Source organism: Chionomys nivalis, chromosome 8 (assembly GCF_950005125.1).
Source record: "Chionomys nivalis chromosome 8, mChiNiv1.1, whole genome shotgun sequence".
NCBI lineage: Eukaryota > Metazoa > Chordata > Mammalia > Rodentia > Cricetidae > Chionomys > Chionomys nivalis.
In genome coordinates, this window is record NC_080093.1 from 93,097,206 (window position 1) to 93,119,383 (window position 22,178).

The 22,178-nt window shown below is 44.9% G+C and overlaps 3 protein-coding genes across 3 annotated transcripts; 2 read left to right on the forward strand and 1 right to left on the reverse strand.

Moving 5' to 3' along the window:
* Positions 1 to 2,025, forward strand: Ubqln3 (ubiquilin 3). The gene has a single exon (XM_057779567.1). It carries the CDS (start codon positions 1 to 3, stop codon positions 2,023 to 2,025), a length of 2,025 nt encoding a protein of 674 aa, XP_057635550.1.
* Positions 2,026 to 11,110: 9,085 nt separating this feature from the next.
* On the forward strand, positions 11,111 to 12,670 carry LOC130879967 (ubiquilin-3-like). Its single transcript, XM_057778780.1, has one exon. It carries the CDS (start codon positions 11,111 to 11,113, stop codon positions 12,668 to 12,670), a length of 1,560 nt encoding a protein of 519 aa, XP_057634763.1.
* Positions 12,671 to 16,418: 3,748 nt separating this feature from the next.
* On the reverse strand, positions 16,419 to 21,318 carry LOC130880009 (olfactory receptor 52H1-like). Its single transcript, XM_057778819.1, has 2 exons — positions 20,414 to 21,318; positions 16,419 to 16,446 (listed from the first exon to the last, which is right to left on the reverse strand). The coding sequence occupies exons 1-2, from the start codon at positions 21,316 to 21,318 to the stop codon at positions 16,419 to 16,421; spliced, it is 933 nt and encodes a 310-aa protein (XP_057634802.1).
* Positions 21,319 to 22,178: the final 860 nt, after the last annotated feature.

The window sequence follows — 22,178 nt, forward strand, 5'->3', positions numbered from 1 at the left end:
ATGATCTCCATTTCCCACCCCGTCCCCTCAGCTGTGTCCCCAACAGACCTGAGCCTCCTGCTGCCCACCATGGCCAAAAGTGGAGAGGCTTTACCACAGGGCAGCCCAGCACCAGCCCAGGAGTCCCACCTCATCAGGGTGACAGTGAAGACACCCAAGGACAAGGAGGATTTCTCAGTTGTAGACACGTGCACCATCCGGCAGCTGAAGGAAGAGATATCACCCCGCTTTAAGGCACATCCAAATCAGCTGGTCTTAATCTTCGCGGGAAAAATTCTCAAGGACCCTGACTCACTGGCACAGTGTGGAGTGCGAGATGGCCTCACAGTTCACTTGGTCATCAAGATGCAGCGCCGGACCACAGGCACTGAGTGCCCGGCTCCACCAGCATCTACTCCAGGCCCCAATCCTGGAGTACTCCCTCAGTCAAGTTCTGTTTACCCTGTAGATGGGTCTCCTTCTTTTAGCTTGGGTGTCCTCACAGGCCTCAGTGGGCTGGGTCTGACCTCAGGTAGCTTCTCTGACCAGCCAGGCTCACTCATATGGCAGCACATCTCAGTGCCTGAACTTGTGGCTCAACTCGTTGATGACCCCTTCATCCAGGGTCTGCTGTCCAACACAGGTCTAGTGCGCCAGCTGGTTCTTGACAATCCTCACATGCAGCAGCTGATCCAGCAGAACCCCGAGATTGGTCATATTCTTAACAACCCTGAGATCATGCGGCAGACGATGGAGTTTCTACGTAACCCTTCCATGATGCAGGAGATGATGCGTAGCCAGGACCGTGCACTCAGTAACCTGGAGAGCATCCCTGGTGGATATAATGTGCTCCGTACTATGTATACAGATATTATGGATCCCATGCTTAATGCAGTGCAGGAGCAGTTTGGTGGCAATCCTTTTGCTACTACTACTACCACTAGTACCACCACCACCAGCTGCCAACCATCAAGGACAGAGAATTGTGACCCTCTTCCTAACCCTTGGACTTCTACATATGGCAGACAAGGAAGACAGCCTGGGGACCAGGATGCATCTGAGAGTAGAAATAGACTTCCAAGCTTTCTGGGTAACATAGGACTCTTTGATTATCTCCAGCAGTTACACGAGACCTCCCAGTCTCTGGGACCCTATCTGCAGGGTACTGTGCCCGCTCAGAGCCCAAGCCAGGAAGCACCACTATCAGGAAACAGAGTTCCTCCGACTTTACCCTCATCCCACAAACCTGGGTCAGGCCAGCCTCTCCCCAAAGAGTCAGTAACAGTCAAGGGAAAGTCCTCCTGCCCAGCTTTCTTGAGACACTTACCGGAGAATAGTACTGGACAAGGTGGAAGCCTACATGATGCAGGGAAGGAATCTCCCGGCCAGAGCACTAGCTTGCCCCATCTTACCTCTCAGATAGGAGATTCTGCCAACAAGTCCCCTTTTGTTCCTACACTATCTTCCCTTGTGGCAGCCACGGCTGGAGGCCCAGAATCTCCTTGGCTGCCTCCAACAGGTTACCCAAGACCTCCGAGGTCAGCTGGCACAAATCAAGTCCCTCGAATACAGAATGAGATACACCAACAGCTACCAATACTGTTGCATCTTCAGGCAGCCATGGCAAATCCCCGTGTCATGCAAGCCTTGCTACAGATAGAGCAGGGTTTGCAGATCCTGGCTACCGAAGCACCTCGCCTCCTCCTTTGGTTCATGCCCTGCCTAGCAGGGCTGAGTGGAGTAATAGGAGGTACAGAATCTAGAGAAGGTGCTCTTCTGTCTGAGGATCCCCACCCAGCCCCAACCCCTCAGGTTTCCCAAGTGCAGGGTTCTGCAGAGGTAGGCTTCCATTCTACTTCCTTCCTCCAGGTGTTGCAAGCCTTAGCTAGTACCAATCCTCAGCAACTACAGCTAGAGGCTCACTTCCGGGTGCAACTGGAGCAATTACGGGCTATGGGCTTTCTGAACCTTGAAGCCAATCTTCAGGCCCTCATTGCTACAGGGGGCGATGTAGATGCTGCTGTGGAGAAGCTGAGGAAGTCTTAGGAGCTCTAGTTATTTGGACCATATCTTTTCCTTTGTGCCTTTCCCCCATGTCTTATTACCGTAGTTCTCCTATTCTTGAATACAGCTGCACTATAAACCAAATTACTATGATGTTCTTTACTGTGGAGACAATGAAGAAGACGAAAAGCCAGAAATAGGGTGGGGATGTGTGACCCAACTGTGCCTGCCACTCTCCTACCTGGGGCCCTCGACTGAGCTCTGTGTATACCTATCTTGAGATGCAATTACATCCAATCTCTAGTGCCAGTTATTGCCTGAGTCTAATTCTTGTGGGCTCTGAGAAAGGGGGAGGACATGGGGGAAAACAGGCAGTAAAGGGTTGTTTTTCTGGGGTGCTTAGGAAGCTAAAAGGTAGCTAGGGGAGTTGAAGGCTGGGGGATGGGAAGGAATGTTGCTGCTCCCCTTTGAAGTGGGAGGCCAAAGGATTTCCTGCTATCCTGGAAGTTTTTCAGATTTTGTGTACTGTAGGAGCTACTACCACGTCTTCTGTTTTATGGTTATGCCTTATTACCTGTCTGGCTAGAGAGAGGATACAATTTCTTGTATTTCTTGTCCCCAAAGGCTATCTCACAGACGGAACATTAATCTCTGAGTGGATAAGAGCTACAGAAGCAAGGATGCTGGCTAAATTACAATTCAGATTCTGCAGTTTCACTGAGTTTATATTATTCCATATAGGTAGAGTTAGAGTATCATTTCTTCTCCTCCTCCTCCTTTCTCTTCCTTTTTCTCTTCTCTTCCTCCTCTTTGCATTCCTACTTCTTTTCTTTTTGAAGATTTATTTATTATGTGTGTTTTGTGTGAAGATATGTGTATGATGTGTGTCCTTGTGCTTGTAGAGGCCAAAAGAAGGCACCAGACCCACGCAACTGGATTTAGAGGCCGTTGTGAACCACCTGATGTGGCTTCTGGGAACTGAACCAGATCCTCGGCAAGAGCAGTAGCACTCTAAACTGCCAGGAGAGTTGAATTCCTACATTTTCTAGCTCAAATATGATGCACTTAGTATCTAGCTAGGTGTTAGGAACTCAATATGAGTAAAATAGAGACAACTCTTCCCTCATTGGTTTATGATATACTGGCAGCAATTGCTCAAACAAGTATATTTTATTTGTGGTTATATGAATGTATGATAAGGTAAGAAAAATTGATGAGTCTGGAGCGATAGCTCATTGTGTAAAAGCACAGTCAAATGTGACTTCCAATCCTCAGAAATCATGCAAAAGCCAGGCTTGCACCATTAGTGTCTGTCATCCCAGTGCTCCTACAGCTGTGACAGAGAGACAGGAGACTCTTCCGATGCCCGTGGCCTGCTAGCCTGGTGCACACAGTTGAAAATATCAACAGAGACTACCTGAAGCAAGGTGATGGATAGGAACTGATGCTTTGGTTGCCCTCTGGTCTTCACATGAGTGATGCACCATACATGCACGTGTGTACACACACACACACACACACACCATACATGCTGCACACACAAAAGAAAGCAGGTGAGGATCTCTGAAACAGCATGAGCAGGCTTATTGATAGTCTAGTCTGGGAGACCTGGACGTCACCCAGTGATGAAAGTTGAGTGTTCAGAGTGAAGCAGCTAAATAAAGCCTTGAAGAGGAAGGAAGTCTACCCCTGCAGAAGGGATGTTATGCACAAACACTGTAGTTAGAGGGACTTAGGACGCAGACCTCAGGCAAGAGTATTGTTTTTATTACCTGTGCATTTCTAGGGTAAACATGTCACAATCCATAAGTGAACCAAGAGAGCCCTGATTTTCAGTACTCATACACAGGAATGTGTGCATGATATATACTGGAAGAAAGGCACAAGTGTGTATTTCCACATGGACGTACCCTATGCACAGATGCCCATGTGTCTATGCAAACTATGGTAGGTACATTAAGTCAAAGTTTTCACACAGAGTAGGAATGCAAACAAAAACACTCATGTGCATCCCGGGAAGGAAAGAGGTCTTCAGTGGATGTATTTAAACGTCAAAGACTCTGTACAACATCCTTTTGAATCCAGCAATTCAGCCTCCCTTTCCCCTTCCTTTTCATAACTGTCCAAATATCAGAAGAGTTAGACTAGCTACTGGCATGTAGTGTAAAGATGAGAGCAACATTTTTTCTTTCTGGTTTTCAGGAGAGGGTTTCTCTATGTAGTTGTGGAGCCTGTCCTGGAACTCACGCTGTGTAGACCAGGCTGGCCTCAAACTCACGGAGATCCGCCTGCCTCTGCTTCTTGAGTGCTAGGTTTAAAGGCTTCTAGAAACAACTTTTTCTGAAGACTTAGATTTCAATCTCCAGGTGGGGCATACAGCTGTGTGGGCTATGATTTTCCCTGCCTCTTTTCTATTATTGAGATAACTCTTGTCCAAAAAAAAAAAAGCTTCTTATTGCAGCACTAAAAACATCAAGAGGCAATCATAACTACATCATTTCCTGCAACTCAGAAGGGGTGTTCTTCAGGGTGTGTTTAACTGCAGAAGATGTAAGATACAGCACGTTTTCCATCTTTGGAAGGCCAAGAGGAAAATAATCTTCATACAATTTTTTTTTTTTTTGCGTTGGAGAGATAGCTCAGTGGTTAAGAATGCATACTGCTTTTGCAGAGGAATCCAACTTTGATTCCCAGAATCCTTGCTAGGGTGTGTTGCTCACAACCACTTGAAATACCAATTCTAGGTGGCTTGATGCCGTCCTCTGGACTACACAGCCATCCATCTTGCATGTGCACAGATCTACACACCTGCACAAAAATCAAACTTAATTAGTTTATCTGGGTGAAAGAAATTCTGAAGGCTCCTCGGAATGGCAAAGAGCAGTTGGGATGAGTTTTAAAGTCTTGTCTAGGAAAATGTTTAGCAGATTGCTTCCTTCCTTCTTCCTTTCTTTTTTCCTCTCCTTTCTTCTTTCCTTTCTTTCTCCTTCTCTCCCTCCCTCCTTCTGTCCCTCCTTCCTTCCTTTCTTTTTTTTTTTCTGAGACAATTTCTCTGTATAGCCCTGGTTGACCTAGAACTCACTCTTTAGAACAACCTGGACTCAAACTCAGAGATTCACCTGCCTTTGCTTTCCAAGTGCTGGGACCTATGGTGTGTGCCACCATGCCTGGCTGTGAATGGTTTTCTTGTCATCGCCTGTTCATATGATATTTCTGTTAACATGTGTTAACTGTGTGCACTAACAGGGTTCAGTGAAACAGTTCCAGCCTGAATGGAACACACATGCATCAAGTCCAATTTCCTGTTTCCCTTGTTTCCAGTGTGCTTTCTACTTTACTTTCAAATCATCTGGAGACCAAACCCAAGGCCTCACACATGCTGGGAAAGCACTCTACCAACTGGCTCATGCCTCTGATTGACTTAAGCTTCATGAGAGAGAACACAGCGCCCTTGGATTTCTGTTTACTTTATTTCAAATAACAGTGTTCTTTCCTATACTGAGTTCATTTCCATTAGATATATATTCAGAAGCAGTATTACTGAGTCATATGATCCATCTATTAAAGTTTGGAAGAACCACCACACTATTATCTATAATTGTTGCAATAACTCATTATCGAATCAGCTCTTGAGATCCCTCCAGAGTAGACTGGGTGCTTGCAATCCTTGCTGTAGCTTCATCAGAGACTGGTCTTTCCCAACACCATGGTGGTGCACCCAGGAAATGGACCATCCTGGGGCAGAGGAGGCTGCTGCCTTCCACCAGCCACTAAGGTGCCGTCTTGTATATGAAACACAACAAATGGTTAATTGATGGAGCCTTAGAATACAAGTGAGCAGAAGGGCAAAGGAATGAGGAAATTCTTGGGAGACCAGGCAATACAAATCAAGTAGTAGTTACCACAGGAGCAGGGCTGAGGGAGACAAGGTCTCTGGAATTTGAGTGAGAGAAGACTTTTACAGTTTCAGACATTACTGAAAGTGCATGACTGCTGGGATTTCCCATCCACTGTCACTGTCTTGAGTCTTATTACTAGCAGTGGTTCAAGATGAAACATCTAGACAAGATGGGGTGTAGTGTCATATGGGTAGAGAAGAAAAGGGCAGACTCTGCAGTCATTCATATATTCTATAGTCCGGGTCTGGTAGCTGACTCTTTCTGCATGATGCCCTTTCCTTTATCAAGAGATTTACTATAAACCGAACCAAACAACAAACAGTGGTTAAATCTGGAGCTGCTTGATCCCAGACAGGGAGTTGAGCATCACTTTAGTAAGAAGATTTTAAGAGCCAGAGGGCCAGAACATCTGCTATGAGAGTATCTTCTGTATAACAGACAGCTGCCCCTGTGAAATCTTAGCAATCAAACCTGCATAATGACGACACCACTTGACTTCCCAATCAGGATGTAGGAAATTTCACAAGACCATACCCCTAGGTGAAGAACTGCTGGCTACTAATGGATGCCGAGAGAGGGAGAATAGTCTGAACAGGCCCCAGTATGTTATACAACCACAAGAGGCCAGTCCTACTAAACATATGTACATATGAATAGCACAAAAGGGACTCAGCAGGTTGTATTCACACACGCACACACCATGCACATGCACACAAACACATGCATATTTCTATTCATAAAATATGTAATTAGTAAGAAGAGGTCATAAAGTTGAGAGGAAAGTGTAGTGGATATTTGCCCAGTCCATGGCATTGGGTTATATTGCCCAATAGAGGCGAAGCTTCTACTCATAACTCCTTTAAAAGAAAGGGGCAGGCACTCGGCTGCATGTGGTGCTCAGAGATCGGACTGCTGGTTCCACTCCCCCCACAGAACAGGAGACCTTGGCAGCTCTCTACCTTGTTGTTATTCGTGAGTATTCCCTAATAAATCTTTGATATTCTTTTATTCGGGTTCTTGTGGATTCACATACGTCCACCTACAGGGAGTGGGGAGACACAGAGGAGTGATGGGGCATAAGGAGGGGTGGAAAAGGTGTAAAGGCAGTACTCAGGCAATTCTCAAAATATTTAAAACTAAAACATTACCTGTGCTAGAGGACAATTTTAAGAATCAGAGCCACGGGGCCTGCTGACCAGAGCACACCATCAGTGCTGACTGCGATCCGAAGATGGAATATAAACAGAGAAAGCCTGACATCTAGCAAAAAGTGCCACTTCTGATGGCGGTGCACAGCGTGTCTCTGGAAGGATGCAGGTGCAAAGAGAAGTTTCCTGATTTTCTTTTGAGGCAGGGTCTCACTACATAGGCCAGGCTGGTTTCACACTCCTGCCTCAACCTCCGAGTGCTGGAAATAACTGTGCTAGATACCACACAGCCGTCTGCACAGAATTGTTTTCTCTTTTTAATGCTGATTTTATGTTTTTAAAATTTCATACAAGAGACTGTATGCCCCCCCCCCCCCCGCTCAGCTCTCCAGTTTCTCCTGTGTCCCCTCACTCTCTTTCAACACCATAGCTTCTTTATTCTAACAACACAACCGGGCACACACAGGCACACACGCAATGTATACATAAATACAGCCTGTTCAGTTCTTGTTGTTGCCCGTATTCGTGTGTTTAGTTAAGCCTGACCGATTGGGATTGGGGACCTCTGAGGGGTTCCTGTCCCTGGAGAAGACTGATTTCCCCTTTCTCCATAGCCGTGCTGTTAATTTTGACTTAGCAATGAGGAAGGCTGAAGCATACATGGAGGGAAAACACATGGATAGAGTCAGGGTTTAAAATGGACAAGCTAGGAGGCTGGAGAGATGGCTCAGAGGTTAAGAGCACTGGCTGCTCTTCCAGAGGTTCTGAATTCAATTCCCAGCAACCATATGGTGGTGCACAACCATCTACAATGAGATCTGGTGCCCTCTTCTAGCCTGCAGACACACATGGAGGCAGAACACTGTATACACAAATTTAAATAAATATTTTTTAAAAATAAAATGAACAGGCTACTTCTAGGCTCCCTGCTGTTAATCACTGCGCCCAGGAGAAATTCATTTCTGCTTTAATCCTTAATTCCCAACATGTGAGCAGAGCGTGATCTTTAGCATTTTGTTGGGAGTTTTGAATCTCTGACTCCTGCAAATATGTCCATGGAGTCAAAGCCTCGTATCACCATTTACCCATGTGTGCGCCCGCATTTACGTACCTGTGCTCTTACTTTTCCCATTCATAGTTGATTGTTTTGACGTCAGGAAATGATGAACAAAGGTGTATGCTCAGACTGTCCTTCATCAAAAGATGCCACTGACTTCATTTTTCTAAGCACTGTTCTGAATTCAAGTTTCAGAGAAGGCAACTGGGGTTTTGATCGGCTTTTCAAGATAGTCACAGATTATCAGAGAACTGAGGAACTCACAGGAGACACCTTTGCTTCGGGAGAAGGGAATGCTGCGATTTTACTCAGGCTTTCTCTCTTCGTTTCATGACATAGTTCCTTCCCATAAGTCCCTCCGCTCTGGAGTGGCTTAAACATTTTGATGGCTGTGATTTTAAGAGGATACTTTTTCTACTGCACATTCTGAGTGGGCACTGAGGGACAACAGCACTGTTGTTACTGGTTACACAATGAATCCTCCTTTCAGACAGACGGCCTGCTGATTGTCGGGCAAGTGAAGTAAGAGTTAGAAGTCACCGCTATTCTAGTAAGGATTTGTATATGTAAACTGTAGATATGTGGATAGAAAAATTAAGAATATAAAGGAAGAGATTCCACTTTTTAGACACTGGAACTAGTACCACAATTATGGTCTTTCCACATGTTTTTAACAAAATTGTAGTTATTGGGGGCTGGAAGATGACTCAGTGGTTAAGAGCACTTGCCGTTCTTGCAGACCAAAGTCCAGTTCCCAGAACCACACTAGATAGTTCAAAAACACCCGTAACTCCTCCTCCAGAGAAATACAACACAACCTCACAATCTTTTGGGCTCTGCAGGTATCTAATTGCACACATATGCTACATATATGTATACATAAAATAAAAAACAAAAACCAACAACTCTGGCTATATAACTCCTAGATTTCTGGTGTTCTCCCTGATCCTCTGAGGTGTATACACATGTGCCCGAACACACACTTGCTCATGCATGTGCATATAAAGAATAGAGATTGATATTGAATCGAGACAAGTTCCATGTTAGTTTTTGGAGACAGTGTCTCTTATCTAAAATGGAGGGTGATGTTCCAGCTACACCGAGAACCCAGGAGCCATGTGTACACTGATATCCACACCCTTCCCAGTGCTTGAGTTACAGTAGTACAGCATAATACCTGTCTTTCTACGTGGGTGCTGCAGCTCCCAGCTCAGGTCTTCATGAGGGAATGGAAAGGTCTCTAAGAATCCAAGAAATCACAATTTTAGGTACTTCTCCACACTCTAGCACACCAGATGTCTGCAAAAGTGCCGCAGAGAATGCGGTATTCCAACAACAATGCCATTGGAATAGAAATTGTTCGTATTTATTATTAAAATGTAGCTGCACTGCTTTCCCCATCCCATTTCCTCCCTCACCCTCTCCCACGGTGAGGTCAGTGCAAAGAGAATCTGAAAAGAATTGCTTTTGCAGCAACAGTTGTATGCTAGATGTTAGTCCACAGGCTGCACACTGTCTAGAAAGGTGAGCTGTCAGCCAGCCATAGGGCCGAAGAGTTCTTTCAGGCTCTGAAACTCTCTTATCAGGATGATACATCTTATAATGAAGACATCAGGATTTGCTATTGTTGCTACTGGAGATCCTGGTTCAAGACTATCAAAGCTTAAGCGCACCTGAGAGGTAATTCAGGTGCATAGTGACCTATATGGTCATTTTGCCCTTTTTTCAGCTCCCCTAGAGGTGGCATTCTAGGCAGCCAAATTCTTTTGTTGCTGAGTTTTGTGGTCACTGGAAATCTTAGAACCAAAAAAAAGGTGTATGTGTTTGTGTGTGTGTGTGTGTGTGTGGTTGATGATGATTGTTAATGTTAATGATAAAAACAACGCAGCCCAATCTATCTTCATATCAGCAAATACTGCTGGAGAGATTGGAGAGATTACATTTTCCCTCAGGCTTTACCTGTCTGCTGTGGTCCAAACTTAGCTGAAATATGCCCCCTTTCATACAGTCTTACATAATTAAATCTTGTTTAGCTTGGTCTTACAGTAATTAAATCCTGTTTAGATCTAGATTTCAACTGCTGCTGTGGTTTCTTCTACCCCAACCAACAACTTTTGAGCTGAGACTTCCTTTTAAAAATTGTATTTCCTTCCACTACTTGCTGGTGTATGTCTGCTATGTGTATAGGTGCCTTCAGAAACCAGAAGAGGGCTGGAGTTTCTGGACATTGGGAGCTATATGAAGTGGGTGCCGGGAGCTGAGCTAGGGTCCTCTGGAAAGGCAACAATTCCTCTTAACCATGTAGCAATCTCCCCAGTGCCACCCCTCTCCCCATCAGTTTATTTTCTGAAGCAGCTCTGCCATCTATTAGGACTTTGGGAAATATTATCTTTAGAACCATGTAGAGAGATTACCCAAGGGCCTTGGGATACAAGTATCCCACTGAAACTGTGAACTACCTATACATATTAATCACACACCTTCATTCTGTTCAGATAGAAACTGGGACTTCAGGCCTCAGCTGGACCACGATGAGCGTACAGTAATTTAGTGGACAGAATGGGTGCTGTCTAAGCTAACATGTAGACATTGCTTTCCAACTCAACCATTGCCACTTGTCAAGCTCGGGATTTGAAGAGGAAACATGTGTTAAACATGTTTCTAGATGGTGACATGTTTTCCCCCATTTAAGTTTCAGTCTGACCATGAGGAAAACCCAGCCTCAGGCCGGTGGTGCAGACTTCTGCCCTGCCCCCATTCAGGTCTGCCTTTCAACTGTGACCTCATCACTGACAGCATATCCCCTAAAGATTGCCAAAGAGAGGAGCAGCTGCCCCCTGTATGGGAGCCAGGTGGCTGTAGGGCTACACTGGGAGGTGGCATCTGCAGGACGTAGGTGAAAGGACATCACCGGACACCTACTGGTCCCTGCACCCAGGTGTGCTCAGTGCTACATCAAAGCTTTCGAAGGTGTATGCTCCACTGTGCCCTCAGGTAACCCTGCATCCTCTTCCTAAGGAAATATGGCACGGGCTAGGGAAGAAGCAGGGGACAGTCAGCTGGTGTCAGGTAGGGAGCCATCCTCGCGTATCATCAGAGTGTTTGTCAAGACCCCACAGGACTGCCAGGAATTTTTGCTGGCAGAAAATAGCAACGTCCACCGCTTTAAGAAGCAAATCTCCAAATTCCTTCACTGTGACTCTGACCGACTGGTGCTCATCTTCTCTGGGAAGATTCTCCGGGATCAAGACATACTGAGCCAGCGTGGCATCCTTGATGACTCGACAGTCCACGTGGTAGTGAGGACTCGTCTGAAAGGGTCAGCGTGTACGGGAACTCTGGCAGGCCCCACAGGCCACTTTACCCACCGTTCAGAACCGTCTGCCTCTGATAGTGCTGGGGTCCTAGCCAGGCTAAGCCGGCTGGCCCGAACCTCACCTGACCTAGCTGATTTCTTCAGTCAGCTTGTCCAGCTGCTGACGATGGCACCAGAGTCGGTGGAGCAATTCTTGGAAGAACCTCTGATTCAAGGACTGACAAATGAGAAACAAGTCAATAGCCTGCATGTTCCTGAATCCTCAAAGACGGTACAGAAACGCGATCCAGCTCTCAGGTTTCCGGAAACCTTTCTGAAGCCTGCCCGCCAACAGGAAGTCCTGCAGGAACACAAACAGAGGCTGGAGGCTCCAAAAGCAGTGCCTGGAGGTGACAATGCTATGCGTCCTGGCTGCTCTGAGATCCAGCAGATTATGCTTGCCACTCTGGCCTTATTGGTGGCCTCTAAAGGCCTCATTTCGGGCTCAGAGCTGTGCAGAGGAGAAGCCGCCAGCACTCACAGCAGTTCTGACCCCACCGCCACCATCCCAGCCACCTCCACTTCGGCCAGGCCCTTGGCACAAGAGGTCAGTACAGGAGGAGTTACTCAGGTCAAGGGCATCGTCTCAAGTCAGGTCAGTTCAGGGTGCCGACCTGGTACACTAGATTTACAGCTATACTCGGATCTCCCCTTCCAAGAGAGCCAGCAGCCAGTGGAGAAGGCCCCGCTAACCAATCAGTCGAGACTCTCAATCTCTGTTTTGTGCCGAGCCTTGAACGTCCTGCAGCAGAATCCAGTACTGCTACACCAGCTGGCAACTGGCAGCCCACTACTACAACATATGCCGCTTCTCCCCATTCTTACCAATCCGCGAGCGCTGCAGGCATTGCTACAGATAGAACAAGGCCTGCAGATACTGTCAAGGGAGGTGCCTGAGCTGGGACCGTTCTTATGGGACTCAGCTAAACCACGTGGGGTTAGAGGAGCCCCAGAAACTAGGGGTAGAAGACAAGCCCATAGAGAAGATACCACACAACCCTCCTTGGCCTTTCTTCAGCTCTTCCATTCCTTGGCCAATGCCTGTTCGCAGCCTAACCACACTGTGCTGTCCTCGGCCCTCCTCACTGAAGGTCGCTACCAGCAAGAACTGGAGCAGCTGAAGGCCTTGGGTTTCGCTAACCGTGATGCAAACCTGCAGGCCCTTATCGCCACTGATGGAGATATCCACGCCGCCATTGAGAGGCTTCTTGGGGCTCCACAGGCCTAGTCTCTCCAGGAGATGATCACCCTGCGCCATTCTGTGGAAAGAGAGGAAAAGGGGGAAGGGGAGGGAAGGCACTTATTTTAGAAATTCCTCCTCCTTGGGTTATGAGCACATTCGGGCAGCCCTTCTCTCACTGCCCTAGCCTGTTCTTCATTAAAGAAGATTGCTTGGAGCACCTGTGTGTTGTAGGTTCGAGGCTGTGTGGGCAACATCATCTTATTTGGGGAGAGACTTGGATAATGCTCTGGAGATAGGCTTTACTTACTCTCGTGTCAATAACCTGAGGATCTTTTCGTGTTTCAAACATAACACAGGGCTGGGAGACGGCTCAATGGCTCATGGGTAAAGAGCTTCCTGTGCATGCATGAAGACTTGAGTTCAGATCCCTAGCACCCATGTAAAAGCCTGGTTCAGTGGTGTATCCGCAACCCTAGCACTAGGCAGTGGGATGGGAGGATGTCTGGACCTCACAGACAGCCAAGCCTAGTCAGTCAGTGATCTCCATGCTCAGTCTCCAAACATAAGGTGGAAGATACCTGATGGTAGTCTCTACACGCCCACATGCATGCTCCCCCCACCCCCATGCAATACACTAAAAATAGAGAAATCCTGAAATTTTTGATATTTTTACTCATATTCACCCACATTCACGTGTCCTGCCAGCGTTGCCATCACCTCTATTGGCTACTTCCAGAGTCAAAATTCTGGCTGCTACTCTCCCAAGAAGTCCTGACTTTTCTTACGACCTCTTGAAACCACACATATCTTTGTCTGCATGTTTGTCTGTCTAGAGTTCTTCTGCTTTTTAACTTCCCTCTAAGCTAAAGTTCTTCACTTGACACCTGCCTTCATCAGAAGCACAGGGTTGTCTCCTCCAAAATGCTTACTTCTGTTGCCCTATCAGGTACTGGTCTATTTGTACAGTTTTTGTCTCTGAATTATGATGTGTCTCCCTCCCAGGGGCAAAATTTTATGACCATCTGTTGTTAGGGAGTTAGCCCAATAAGATACAGAAGCCTTTACAAAACTCTGAATTCTTTTTCAAATTTTATTTCTAGAATTTGACCTATAGAGTCTTGTTTCTTTGACGAATATACTTCAACTATTTCATTTGCTCCCTGGAGTATGTTATATCAGTTCTTTTAAAGTTTATCTCTCAGAGGTTTTGGCCCTTTTTATAAGTAAAGTTCTGACTCTTTTGTATTTATGACTTCTAGGTTTCTAACAGTTGTGCTTTCTGCATTTCCTCCAGCCTGCTCACCTTCTCTTTGGCTGTCCTAGGGGCGTCTATTGCTCAGAACTTCCCAATACAGTTCGGTATCATTCCCCTGGCTCATTCCCACTCTGAATCCTACGTTTCTGCCCTATGTCTTAATAGAACTAGCCCATGATTTCACACTTATACCCAGATATCGCTCCTGTAATATCCGGGTTATCAGGGACAGGACTCACAGAGTAGAAAGATGCAGTGTCCCCCAGAGTATCAACAGTTTAAGACCAGCCATGTACATGAACAGAAGGATGGAGGGGAGGGGAGGTCATAGTTGGAAAATTGCTTTAGTAAGTATGAAGGACAGAAAATTCAGATGGGCCATAGGAGTCAGTTAAGCCTGAGCTAATGTGTGTCTGAGTCTCAGGACTCATTAAGGCTGAGAAGGGCGGTTAACTTGGAGGCAGGTGCTGTAACTTGTTATGTGATGCTCATGAGCCTAGACAGCCAAATATTGTGGAAGAGGACTGAATATCTCTAGGTCATGGTTTACCAGAAATGAACCTAGTATATACTTAACTGTTTTCCTAGCATGCAAGTTCAAGTTTTTTATACTGCAAAATGATATTGCTTCAGAGCTGTGCAATTAAGTTATACACCTCCCACTACAAAACCCTATAATAGTTTAAGTAAATTACCATTTTTTTTGCCGGGGCACATTCATAGCTATTTTTGGCTGCAGGTTGGATGTAATAGCTATACATACCATCAAGGCATTGGTCTGATACTCCGAGATGAGTTTGAACCCAAGAAGGAGTGGAGAGTGAGTACCTGATGTGGAGGATGGAGGAAGGGAACTATTTAAACCACCTCACATCATCACAAATGCCCCGTGGCTAGACTCCGGATTGGGGTGGAAATCATCACTGAATTATTACTAGTGGCCTTACTGGGTTCTGGGTCTTGTTATACTTTGGTGGGTAGCAGCTACTGGTATTCTCATGATGTCATCCCTCACCACAAGATTTAGTGCATTCTGTCTTCAGGTTGAAAAGGGAGCAGCACCCAGAGGTTTGAGTAGAATTTGTTGGTAAGGCTGAGAAATCCCTGTTGCTATCGGTGAGTGAGTGAAAGCTTGGCTTTGGTCATCAAGGCTTGTATTTCCATCATGAAGGGGAAATATCTGAACTATATCCACAGGGTACCAGCTCAGAGTAGAGACTGAAATGAGATCCCATAAGGTATTAGCCACTGTGAGACCTTTCCTCCTAGGATCTTTCTCTAGCAAGACAAGGGGAAGTAAAGAACTGCTGAAAATCTAGAGTGAGGAAAGGAGTTAGTTCCTGTGCTGAAGAAAATCTTGTGTATTTCCTAAGAAATGAGGGAGGATACTGGGCAGAATGGGTGAGTGGAGTCCTGTAGACAGTTCACAAAAACCTGAAGGCCAGAATGGGTGAGTGGAGTCCTGTAGACAAAAACCTGAAGGCCAGAATGGGTGAGTGGAGTCCTGTAGACAGTTCACAAAAACCTGAAGGCCAGAAAAGCAACACAGCCAGCCACTGGCTCTTACCTCTACCTCGGTCCAAAAATGGTGATCCTGGCTTCGAAAATCCTCATAATGAGACTGCCTGAGACTGTCCCCTCCCATTTTATACTCCTTTCTAGTGCTGACATTGAAGACGAACACCACTACTGCCTGGTTTCTATGGCAAACTAGTGTGGCTACTGGGATTAAAGGTGTGTGTCACACTGCCTGGTCTCTAAGGCTGACCAGGGTGACTGTTTTACTTTCTGCTCTTCAGGCAAGCTTTATTAATTAAAATACAAATGAAATGCCATTAGGGAATCCTAGTGAACTAGGATACTGAACATGTTTAAATACATCAGTCCATATGGTTATACACTGTAAAAATGCTCACTGAAATAAATGGAATAATCATATACTGAAGTGACATGAGATGTGGAAGATATTAAACTGGCCTACAAGAAATTATTTTCTAGAGGGCAAGTTGTAGTAGACAAGCATATACATTCCTATCATCATGCAGTAGAGGTACAGATTAACACACCCTTATTCAATAGTGTCTGTCTACTGACTGTAGTGAGTATCAGTTATTGCAATGATCCACACTTTCTGTTTTATCACGTGTAAGATGACGGCACTGTCATCTATGGGAATTAGCAAATATTTCTCAAAGCTGACATGTATATTTTTCACATGTAGTATTGACTAAACAGGTATTCAGGAACAACATTATTTCTCTTTTTATGCATGTCTCCAAGAACTCTCTAATCACAATACACAAAGCCCTCATTATTTTTGCTTCCTTTGCTGTGGGCCATCCTTTTTTCTTTTGCACATTTGACTTTTAGAAATATTTCTTTACACTTTTTACCTCCTGTCTGGATTTGCTCTTTTTTGTCACAGAAGCCAACCCACTAACGTCAATAAAGCCTCCTAAAAGACAAATCCAGTAGACAACTGATCTCTGTATTCATTTTCCAATCTTCACCTCATTCCCTGGAATGGCCTCACATCATTTATTTTTGCAACATCACCTTCTTTTCTGTTTATGGTTTGTTTGAAGAATTTACTTCTCATTTCAATGAAAAGGCTGATACCAAAACACACCTGAGTTTCTCTGTCAGTGTGCATGTGAATGTGCTTTTGAGACAGTGTTTTCTGTCTGTTCTAAAACACTGGGTTCCTCTATCTCTTGCCTTTCAGGTACAGTCTTCTCCTCCTGCTCCATGAGACTTTCTCTTTTTTTTCTAGTGAGTTATTTCTAGAAATATATATATATATATATATATATATATATATATATATATATACACACTACTTTTCAATCTGAAACAGAATCAACTAACAGAACAGGGAAAAATGTCTGTGCCCACTTCTCCTAGCTCCTTCCTATTTTTCAGCCCACACCTATAGGGAGCATATGACTTCTGTCTTTGATGGCACTAGCTTCTTGCTTTCTCAGACCTACTACCATATAATTAAGTCTTTTCAAGTTTCACACCAAGGTTTGGGGTCACTCTTGTCAGGACCACAGAGCTACTACCCCACATTTTCGAATCATATTTGAATGATTTTTTTTCTGTAAGGAATAATAGAGCCCTTTCTTTCTTGACACACTTCTCTATGATTTTAGCTGTCACATTTTTAAGCATCATCTATCTTTGACAACTGCATACACACATAGAATACTGTGACCATACTCACCTTCACTATTGCCTTCTCTAATCTTTCTCCCACTTTTGCTGGGTCTTTTTTTAAAATTTTATTTATTTTCTTATCTTACATACCAAGCACAGTTCCCCCTCCAACCCCTCCTCCCACTCTCCCCAGCTCACCCCCTATCCACCCTTCTGAAAGGGTAGGGCCTCCCATGGGGATTCAGCAAAGCCTGGCACATTAGGCTGAGGCAGGACCAAGCTTCTCCCCTCTGCATCAAGGCTGAGCAAGACATTCCACCACAGGGCATGGGCTCTAAAAAGCCAGCTCATGCACCAGGGACAGATCCTGGTCTCACATAAAGGGCCCCCCAACCAGACCAAGCCACAAAACTGTTACTACCCACATGCAGAGGGTCCAGCAGAGTCTCATGCAGGCTCCACAACTGATGTTCTAGAGGTCATGAGTTCTCATGACCTTGGTTCAGCTGTTTCTATAGATTTCCCCATCGTGGTCTTAGACCCCTCTCCCTTGCTCACACAATCCCTCCTCCCTCTCTTTGACTGGACTCCTGGAGCTCAGCCTGGTGCACGGTTGGCTGTGTATTTCTGCATCTGCTTCTGTCAACTTCTGGATCAAGGCTCTATAATGACAGGGTATTTATTATCCAATCTGATTATAGGGGATTACAGGCACCCTCTCTACTATTGCTAGGGGTTATGATCCAGCTGCCCTCACTCCCCCTGACTGACAGCGAAACTTCCTTGTAGTCTGTAGTTGACAAGGATGTTCGTGTTCCTTCTGGCCGGTGGGTCTCCACAGAAGGAATAGAGGTATAAAAGGTTGCTGGGCAAAATAAAGGCTGCTGTTCTTCCACCTGAAAAGAAGCCTCCATGTCTCAATCCTGGCACCCCCCCCCCCCCCCCCCGCCAGTCTTGGCTATCCAGGCTGCGCTGGCTGTAGCAGCTAGGAGTCTTAGCTGGGGTCATTCTTGTGGACTCCTGGGGATTTCTCTAGTGATATGTTTCTTACTAACTCCATAATAGCTCCCTCTATCAAGATATCTCTTTCATTGATCTCCCTCTTCCTCACTCCCCCAAACTGACCACCCCATACCCTCATGTTCTCATCCCCTATCCTCTTCCCTCTACTGTGACCCCTGCCCCCGATTACCCAGGAGATCTCTATTTCCCCTTCCCATGATGATCCATGTGTCCCTTTTAGGGTCCTCCTTGTTACCTAGCTTCTCTGGAGTTGTGGATCATAGTCTGGTCATCCTTTGCTTTACAAGAAGAATCCAGTTATGAGTGAATACATACCATGTTTGTCTTTCTGAGTCTGAGCTACCTCATTCAGGATGATTCTTTTTCTCTTTCCACCCATTTGCTTGTAAATATCATGATGTCAGTTTCTGCAGGATGTTTGCAAACCCCAGATTTGGGGATGTTACCTCTTGCTGTTGTTTGTCCTTTTCTTTCGAAGCCTTGCCTGAAAGAGCACTCTATCTGAAACATTAGCTGACTGGTTCAGGTGGGCTCCCTCAGTGAATTTCTACTGGATGTTCTAGGCATTTGATTTGATGATGTTATGTTACCTATCTGTGTGTCCACCTATCCTTTGACTTTTTGCTTTGGCTGTTATATGCTTAATAAACTCACTCAAAGCCCAAAGTATGACTAGCAGAGAGCCATGTCCATGCTACACAGAACACCATGTTAAGTCCTGTTTCATACAAAATAACAGACCACAGAGTATGATAACACAGAAGCAGAACATCTAGAGAGGCTTGCTCCGAGAGCCATGGAAGTGCAGATGAACTGAAAATAAATTAAACACGAATCCATGCAAGTAAGACACAAGGCTTGGAGTTAGGACATGAGGAAGAACATGTGTGTGTGATCCTAGCACAAGAAGAACATGTGTGTGTGATCCTAGGAAATGAGGAAGAACGTGTGTATGTGATCCTAGGACATGGGACCATAGAGTTCAGCAAAGTGAAAAGAGGCACACATGGTGAGTTGTAAAATGTGACACACACTGTAAATTGTAAAATGCTCCCTCTGCTCTTTGTGGACAGAGCCAATTACAGAGCAAGGTTGCAGCTTCTTCCAGAAAGACTGAAATACTTGTGGAGAGACAGATAATAGGTTGGAGCACAGTCAAGCTTGATGCCAGAACAAGGGTGAAACCACACACACAAATATACATACTCATACACTCATATACACGCACGTGCACACGCACACACATACACACATACATGCACAATCACACCTCCATCAGAATGATTTGTGAGCAATTGAAACTCAAATGTTCAGTTCAAATGTTGGGTTATTTTTGCTACATGGCAGTGTAAGGGAAGAGAATACATGCAAGTACTTTCTGCTTTAACATCCAAGTTTTGGTGGTACTATTTACCATAAAGGAAAATGGGTGGGATGTACTCTTTATAAAGCAAGGTTCTGGAGCTCTGGTGGCTTAGAATGTAGTACTTGCATAAAGGCTGATTCAGAGTTTCTAAATCAGTTTTGAGGAAATTAATTTTGAAGGATTTATAATCTAGTGTGTGTGTGTGAATTCATAAGATTGTTATATGTACTGTTCAGAGCTCAGAATTACAGAAACCTCTGTATACATATAATGTCTATTAATATATTCTGTAATCTTTACAATGCTTTCTTCACATATGTATACTAAATTAACTAACATTACTCTTCCAAAATTAAATATAGTACTATTAAAAACAACAGAAATTCACCAAAAAATTGATTTTTCTTCTAACATGAAATTAAGAAAATTAGAAAGAAAAAAGGAACAACTCTATTTAATCTACCAAAAGCAGGGTGAAAAGGAATTAAAGAGAGATGTTTGTCTTTTTTATTCATTTTTTTAAAACAAGTAAAAAAAACCACAAAGAACAATGGTCTAAAGAAGTATAAGCAAAAGAAATTTAGTAATCATAGCAGAAAGGATTAGAATGGATAAGTACTTGACAAGGAAAAGCACAGAATACCGCCCTCATTCAGAAGCTGTGGAACACAAGGGTGTTAGGGAATGCCAGCCCTCCAAACATCTAGTAATAAATGCAAACCTCAGATGTGGTGTTGCTCAGTTAACTCAGAGATCATCAATTTCATCCATCAAAGTGTATGAGCTAAAGCAAAAGAGGCCTTGATTTTTCCACAGACTGGTAGGCCTCTTTTCTCTCCTCTTCACCTGTTCTTTGTACATGAATAGAATGATCAATCACATTCCAAATAAATAGGAGATAAAATTTTCACCAGACCAATGTCGCCAACTTTAGTTTACAGAGCTCACTCATTGTGTCTTTCCCAAAGAGAAGAGAAGAAGGAATTTATCCTTGATATTCTTGGTCTTCACTCCATAAACAACTGGATTTAGAGCAGGAGGGATGGCCACATAGAGGTTGGCGAATAAGATGAGAACGTTACGAGGGACACTGTGCCCAAAACGGTGAGCAAGGATGGAGAAGAAGGCAGGTGTGTAGAACATGAGGATGACACAGACATGGGACCCGCATGTGCTCAGGGCCTTTTGGCGGGCACCCTGGGAGGAGAGCAAGAAAACTGCCTTGAGGATGAAGATGTAGGATACAGCAATCAGGATGACATCGGAGATGACAGTCATGAGGGGAACAGAAAACCCGTACCAGATGTTGATAGAGATGTCTGCAGAGGAAAGCCTGGCTACGCCTATATGCTCACAATATGTGTGAGGGATAACACGTGTCTTGCAAAATGGTAACCGCTTCAGCAGGAAAACATCTGGCAGGATGACTAAGAAGCTCCTCACAATGATGCTCACCATGATCTTGACAATGACCTGTCGAGTCAGGATGGTGTTGTACCTCAAGGGCAAGCAGATAGCCACATAGCGATCAAATGCCATGGCTAACAGGATAGCAGAGTCTACTACAAAGCTGAAGTGCAGAAAAAACATCTGAGTGAGACAACCAGAGAAGGTAATCTCTTGGGAGCCAAACCAGAGGTTCCCCAGCAGTTTGGGTACTATGGTAGTCGACAAGATGAGGTCTGTGCTGGCCAGCATGGACAGGAGTATAAACATGGGCTCATGGAGGCTCTGCTCCACGGCAATCAGGTAGAGGAGGATGCAGTTGCCTACAATGGCCACAGCATAGATAACACAGAAGGGAATCCCGATCCAGATGTGGAACTTTTCCAACCCAGGTATCCCAACAAGGATGAAGGAGGTTGGGTTGTAACAGCTTAGGTTGTTCATGGCCTCTGTGGGACCTGCTGCCTGAAGAGAGAGATTCTTTCAGAATCATTTATGAAAGGGAACAGTCCCACTCCAGTGCAGAATGCTGGTGACAGATCAGCATTCCTCATGGAAGCACTTCCTATTATCAAGATGAAGAAATGCCTGTAGACTATGTACTCATTGCCCGTTCTTTTTGCCAATGGCTTCACTTCATTCAGAATGTGTTCATATCGATTAGTAAACATTATTAAAAGGTCACCATGTGAGTCAGAAATTGCATGTGATTAAGACTCTTTAAAATGGGCCAATTTTAAAAGGGGGAGTTGCACATGTGAGGGGGAAATGGAATGGAGTGAGGAAAGATAGGGAAAAGATAAAAATATGTACATTAAAATGTGATACTGGGAGTAGAGAAATGGCTCAGAGGTGACGATAGAGTACCGCTCTCCAGAGTAGCACTGAGAATTCTGTGCTCACTCCCTCGTAGCACAGAGCACAATCACCTGTAACTCCAGCTCCAGGGCATCTGACTTCTTCTGGCCTCCACAGGCACCTGCACTCATGTCTACAAAACACTTTCACACACACACACACACACACACACACACACACACACACAGAGAGAGAGAGAGAGAGAGAGAGAGAGAGAGAGAATTTAAAATAAATCTTAAGTTTCTTTTTTAATGCTGTACTGGATGGAGATGATCTGTGAAGAAAGAAGACAACTGCCTTCTCCAGGGTAGATCCTGTGCTTCAGACAAGACATTTGTAAAATACAATGATGGGTTTGCGTGCTCAAAGAGGAAGCTCATGAAAGAAGAATGGATGACTATGACTGAAGGAAGCAGATGCAGAGAAACACAGCAGAGCATTGGACT

Excerpts from the sequence above, each read along its gene's own strand:
- LOC130880009 (XM_057778819.1), bottom strand. The coding sequence starts at position 21,318 with ATGAACAACCTAAGCTGTTACAACCCAACCTCCTTCATCCTTGTTGGG. Across the intron at positions 16,447-20,413 it reads ACCAAGAATATCAAGGATAA|AGAAAAGAAGGTGATGTTGC; the intron begins ATTCCTTCTTCT and ends CAAACCATAAAC.
- Ubqln3 (XM_057779567.1), top strand. The coding sequence starts at position 1 with ATGATCTCCATTTCCCACCCCGTCCCCTCAGCTGTGTCCCCAACAGAC.
- LOC130879967 (XM_057778780.1), top strand. The coding sequence starts at position 11,111 with ATGGCACGGGCTAGGGAAGAAGCAGGGGACAGTCAGCTGGTGTCAGGT.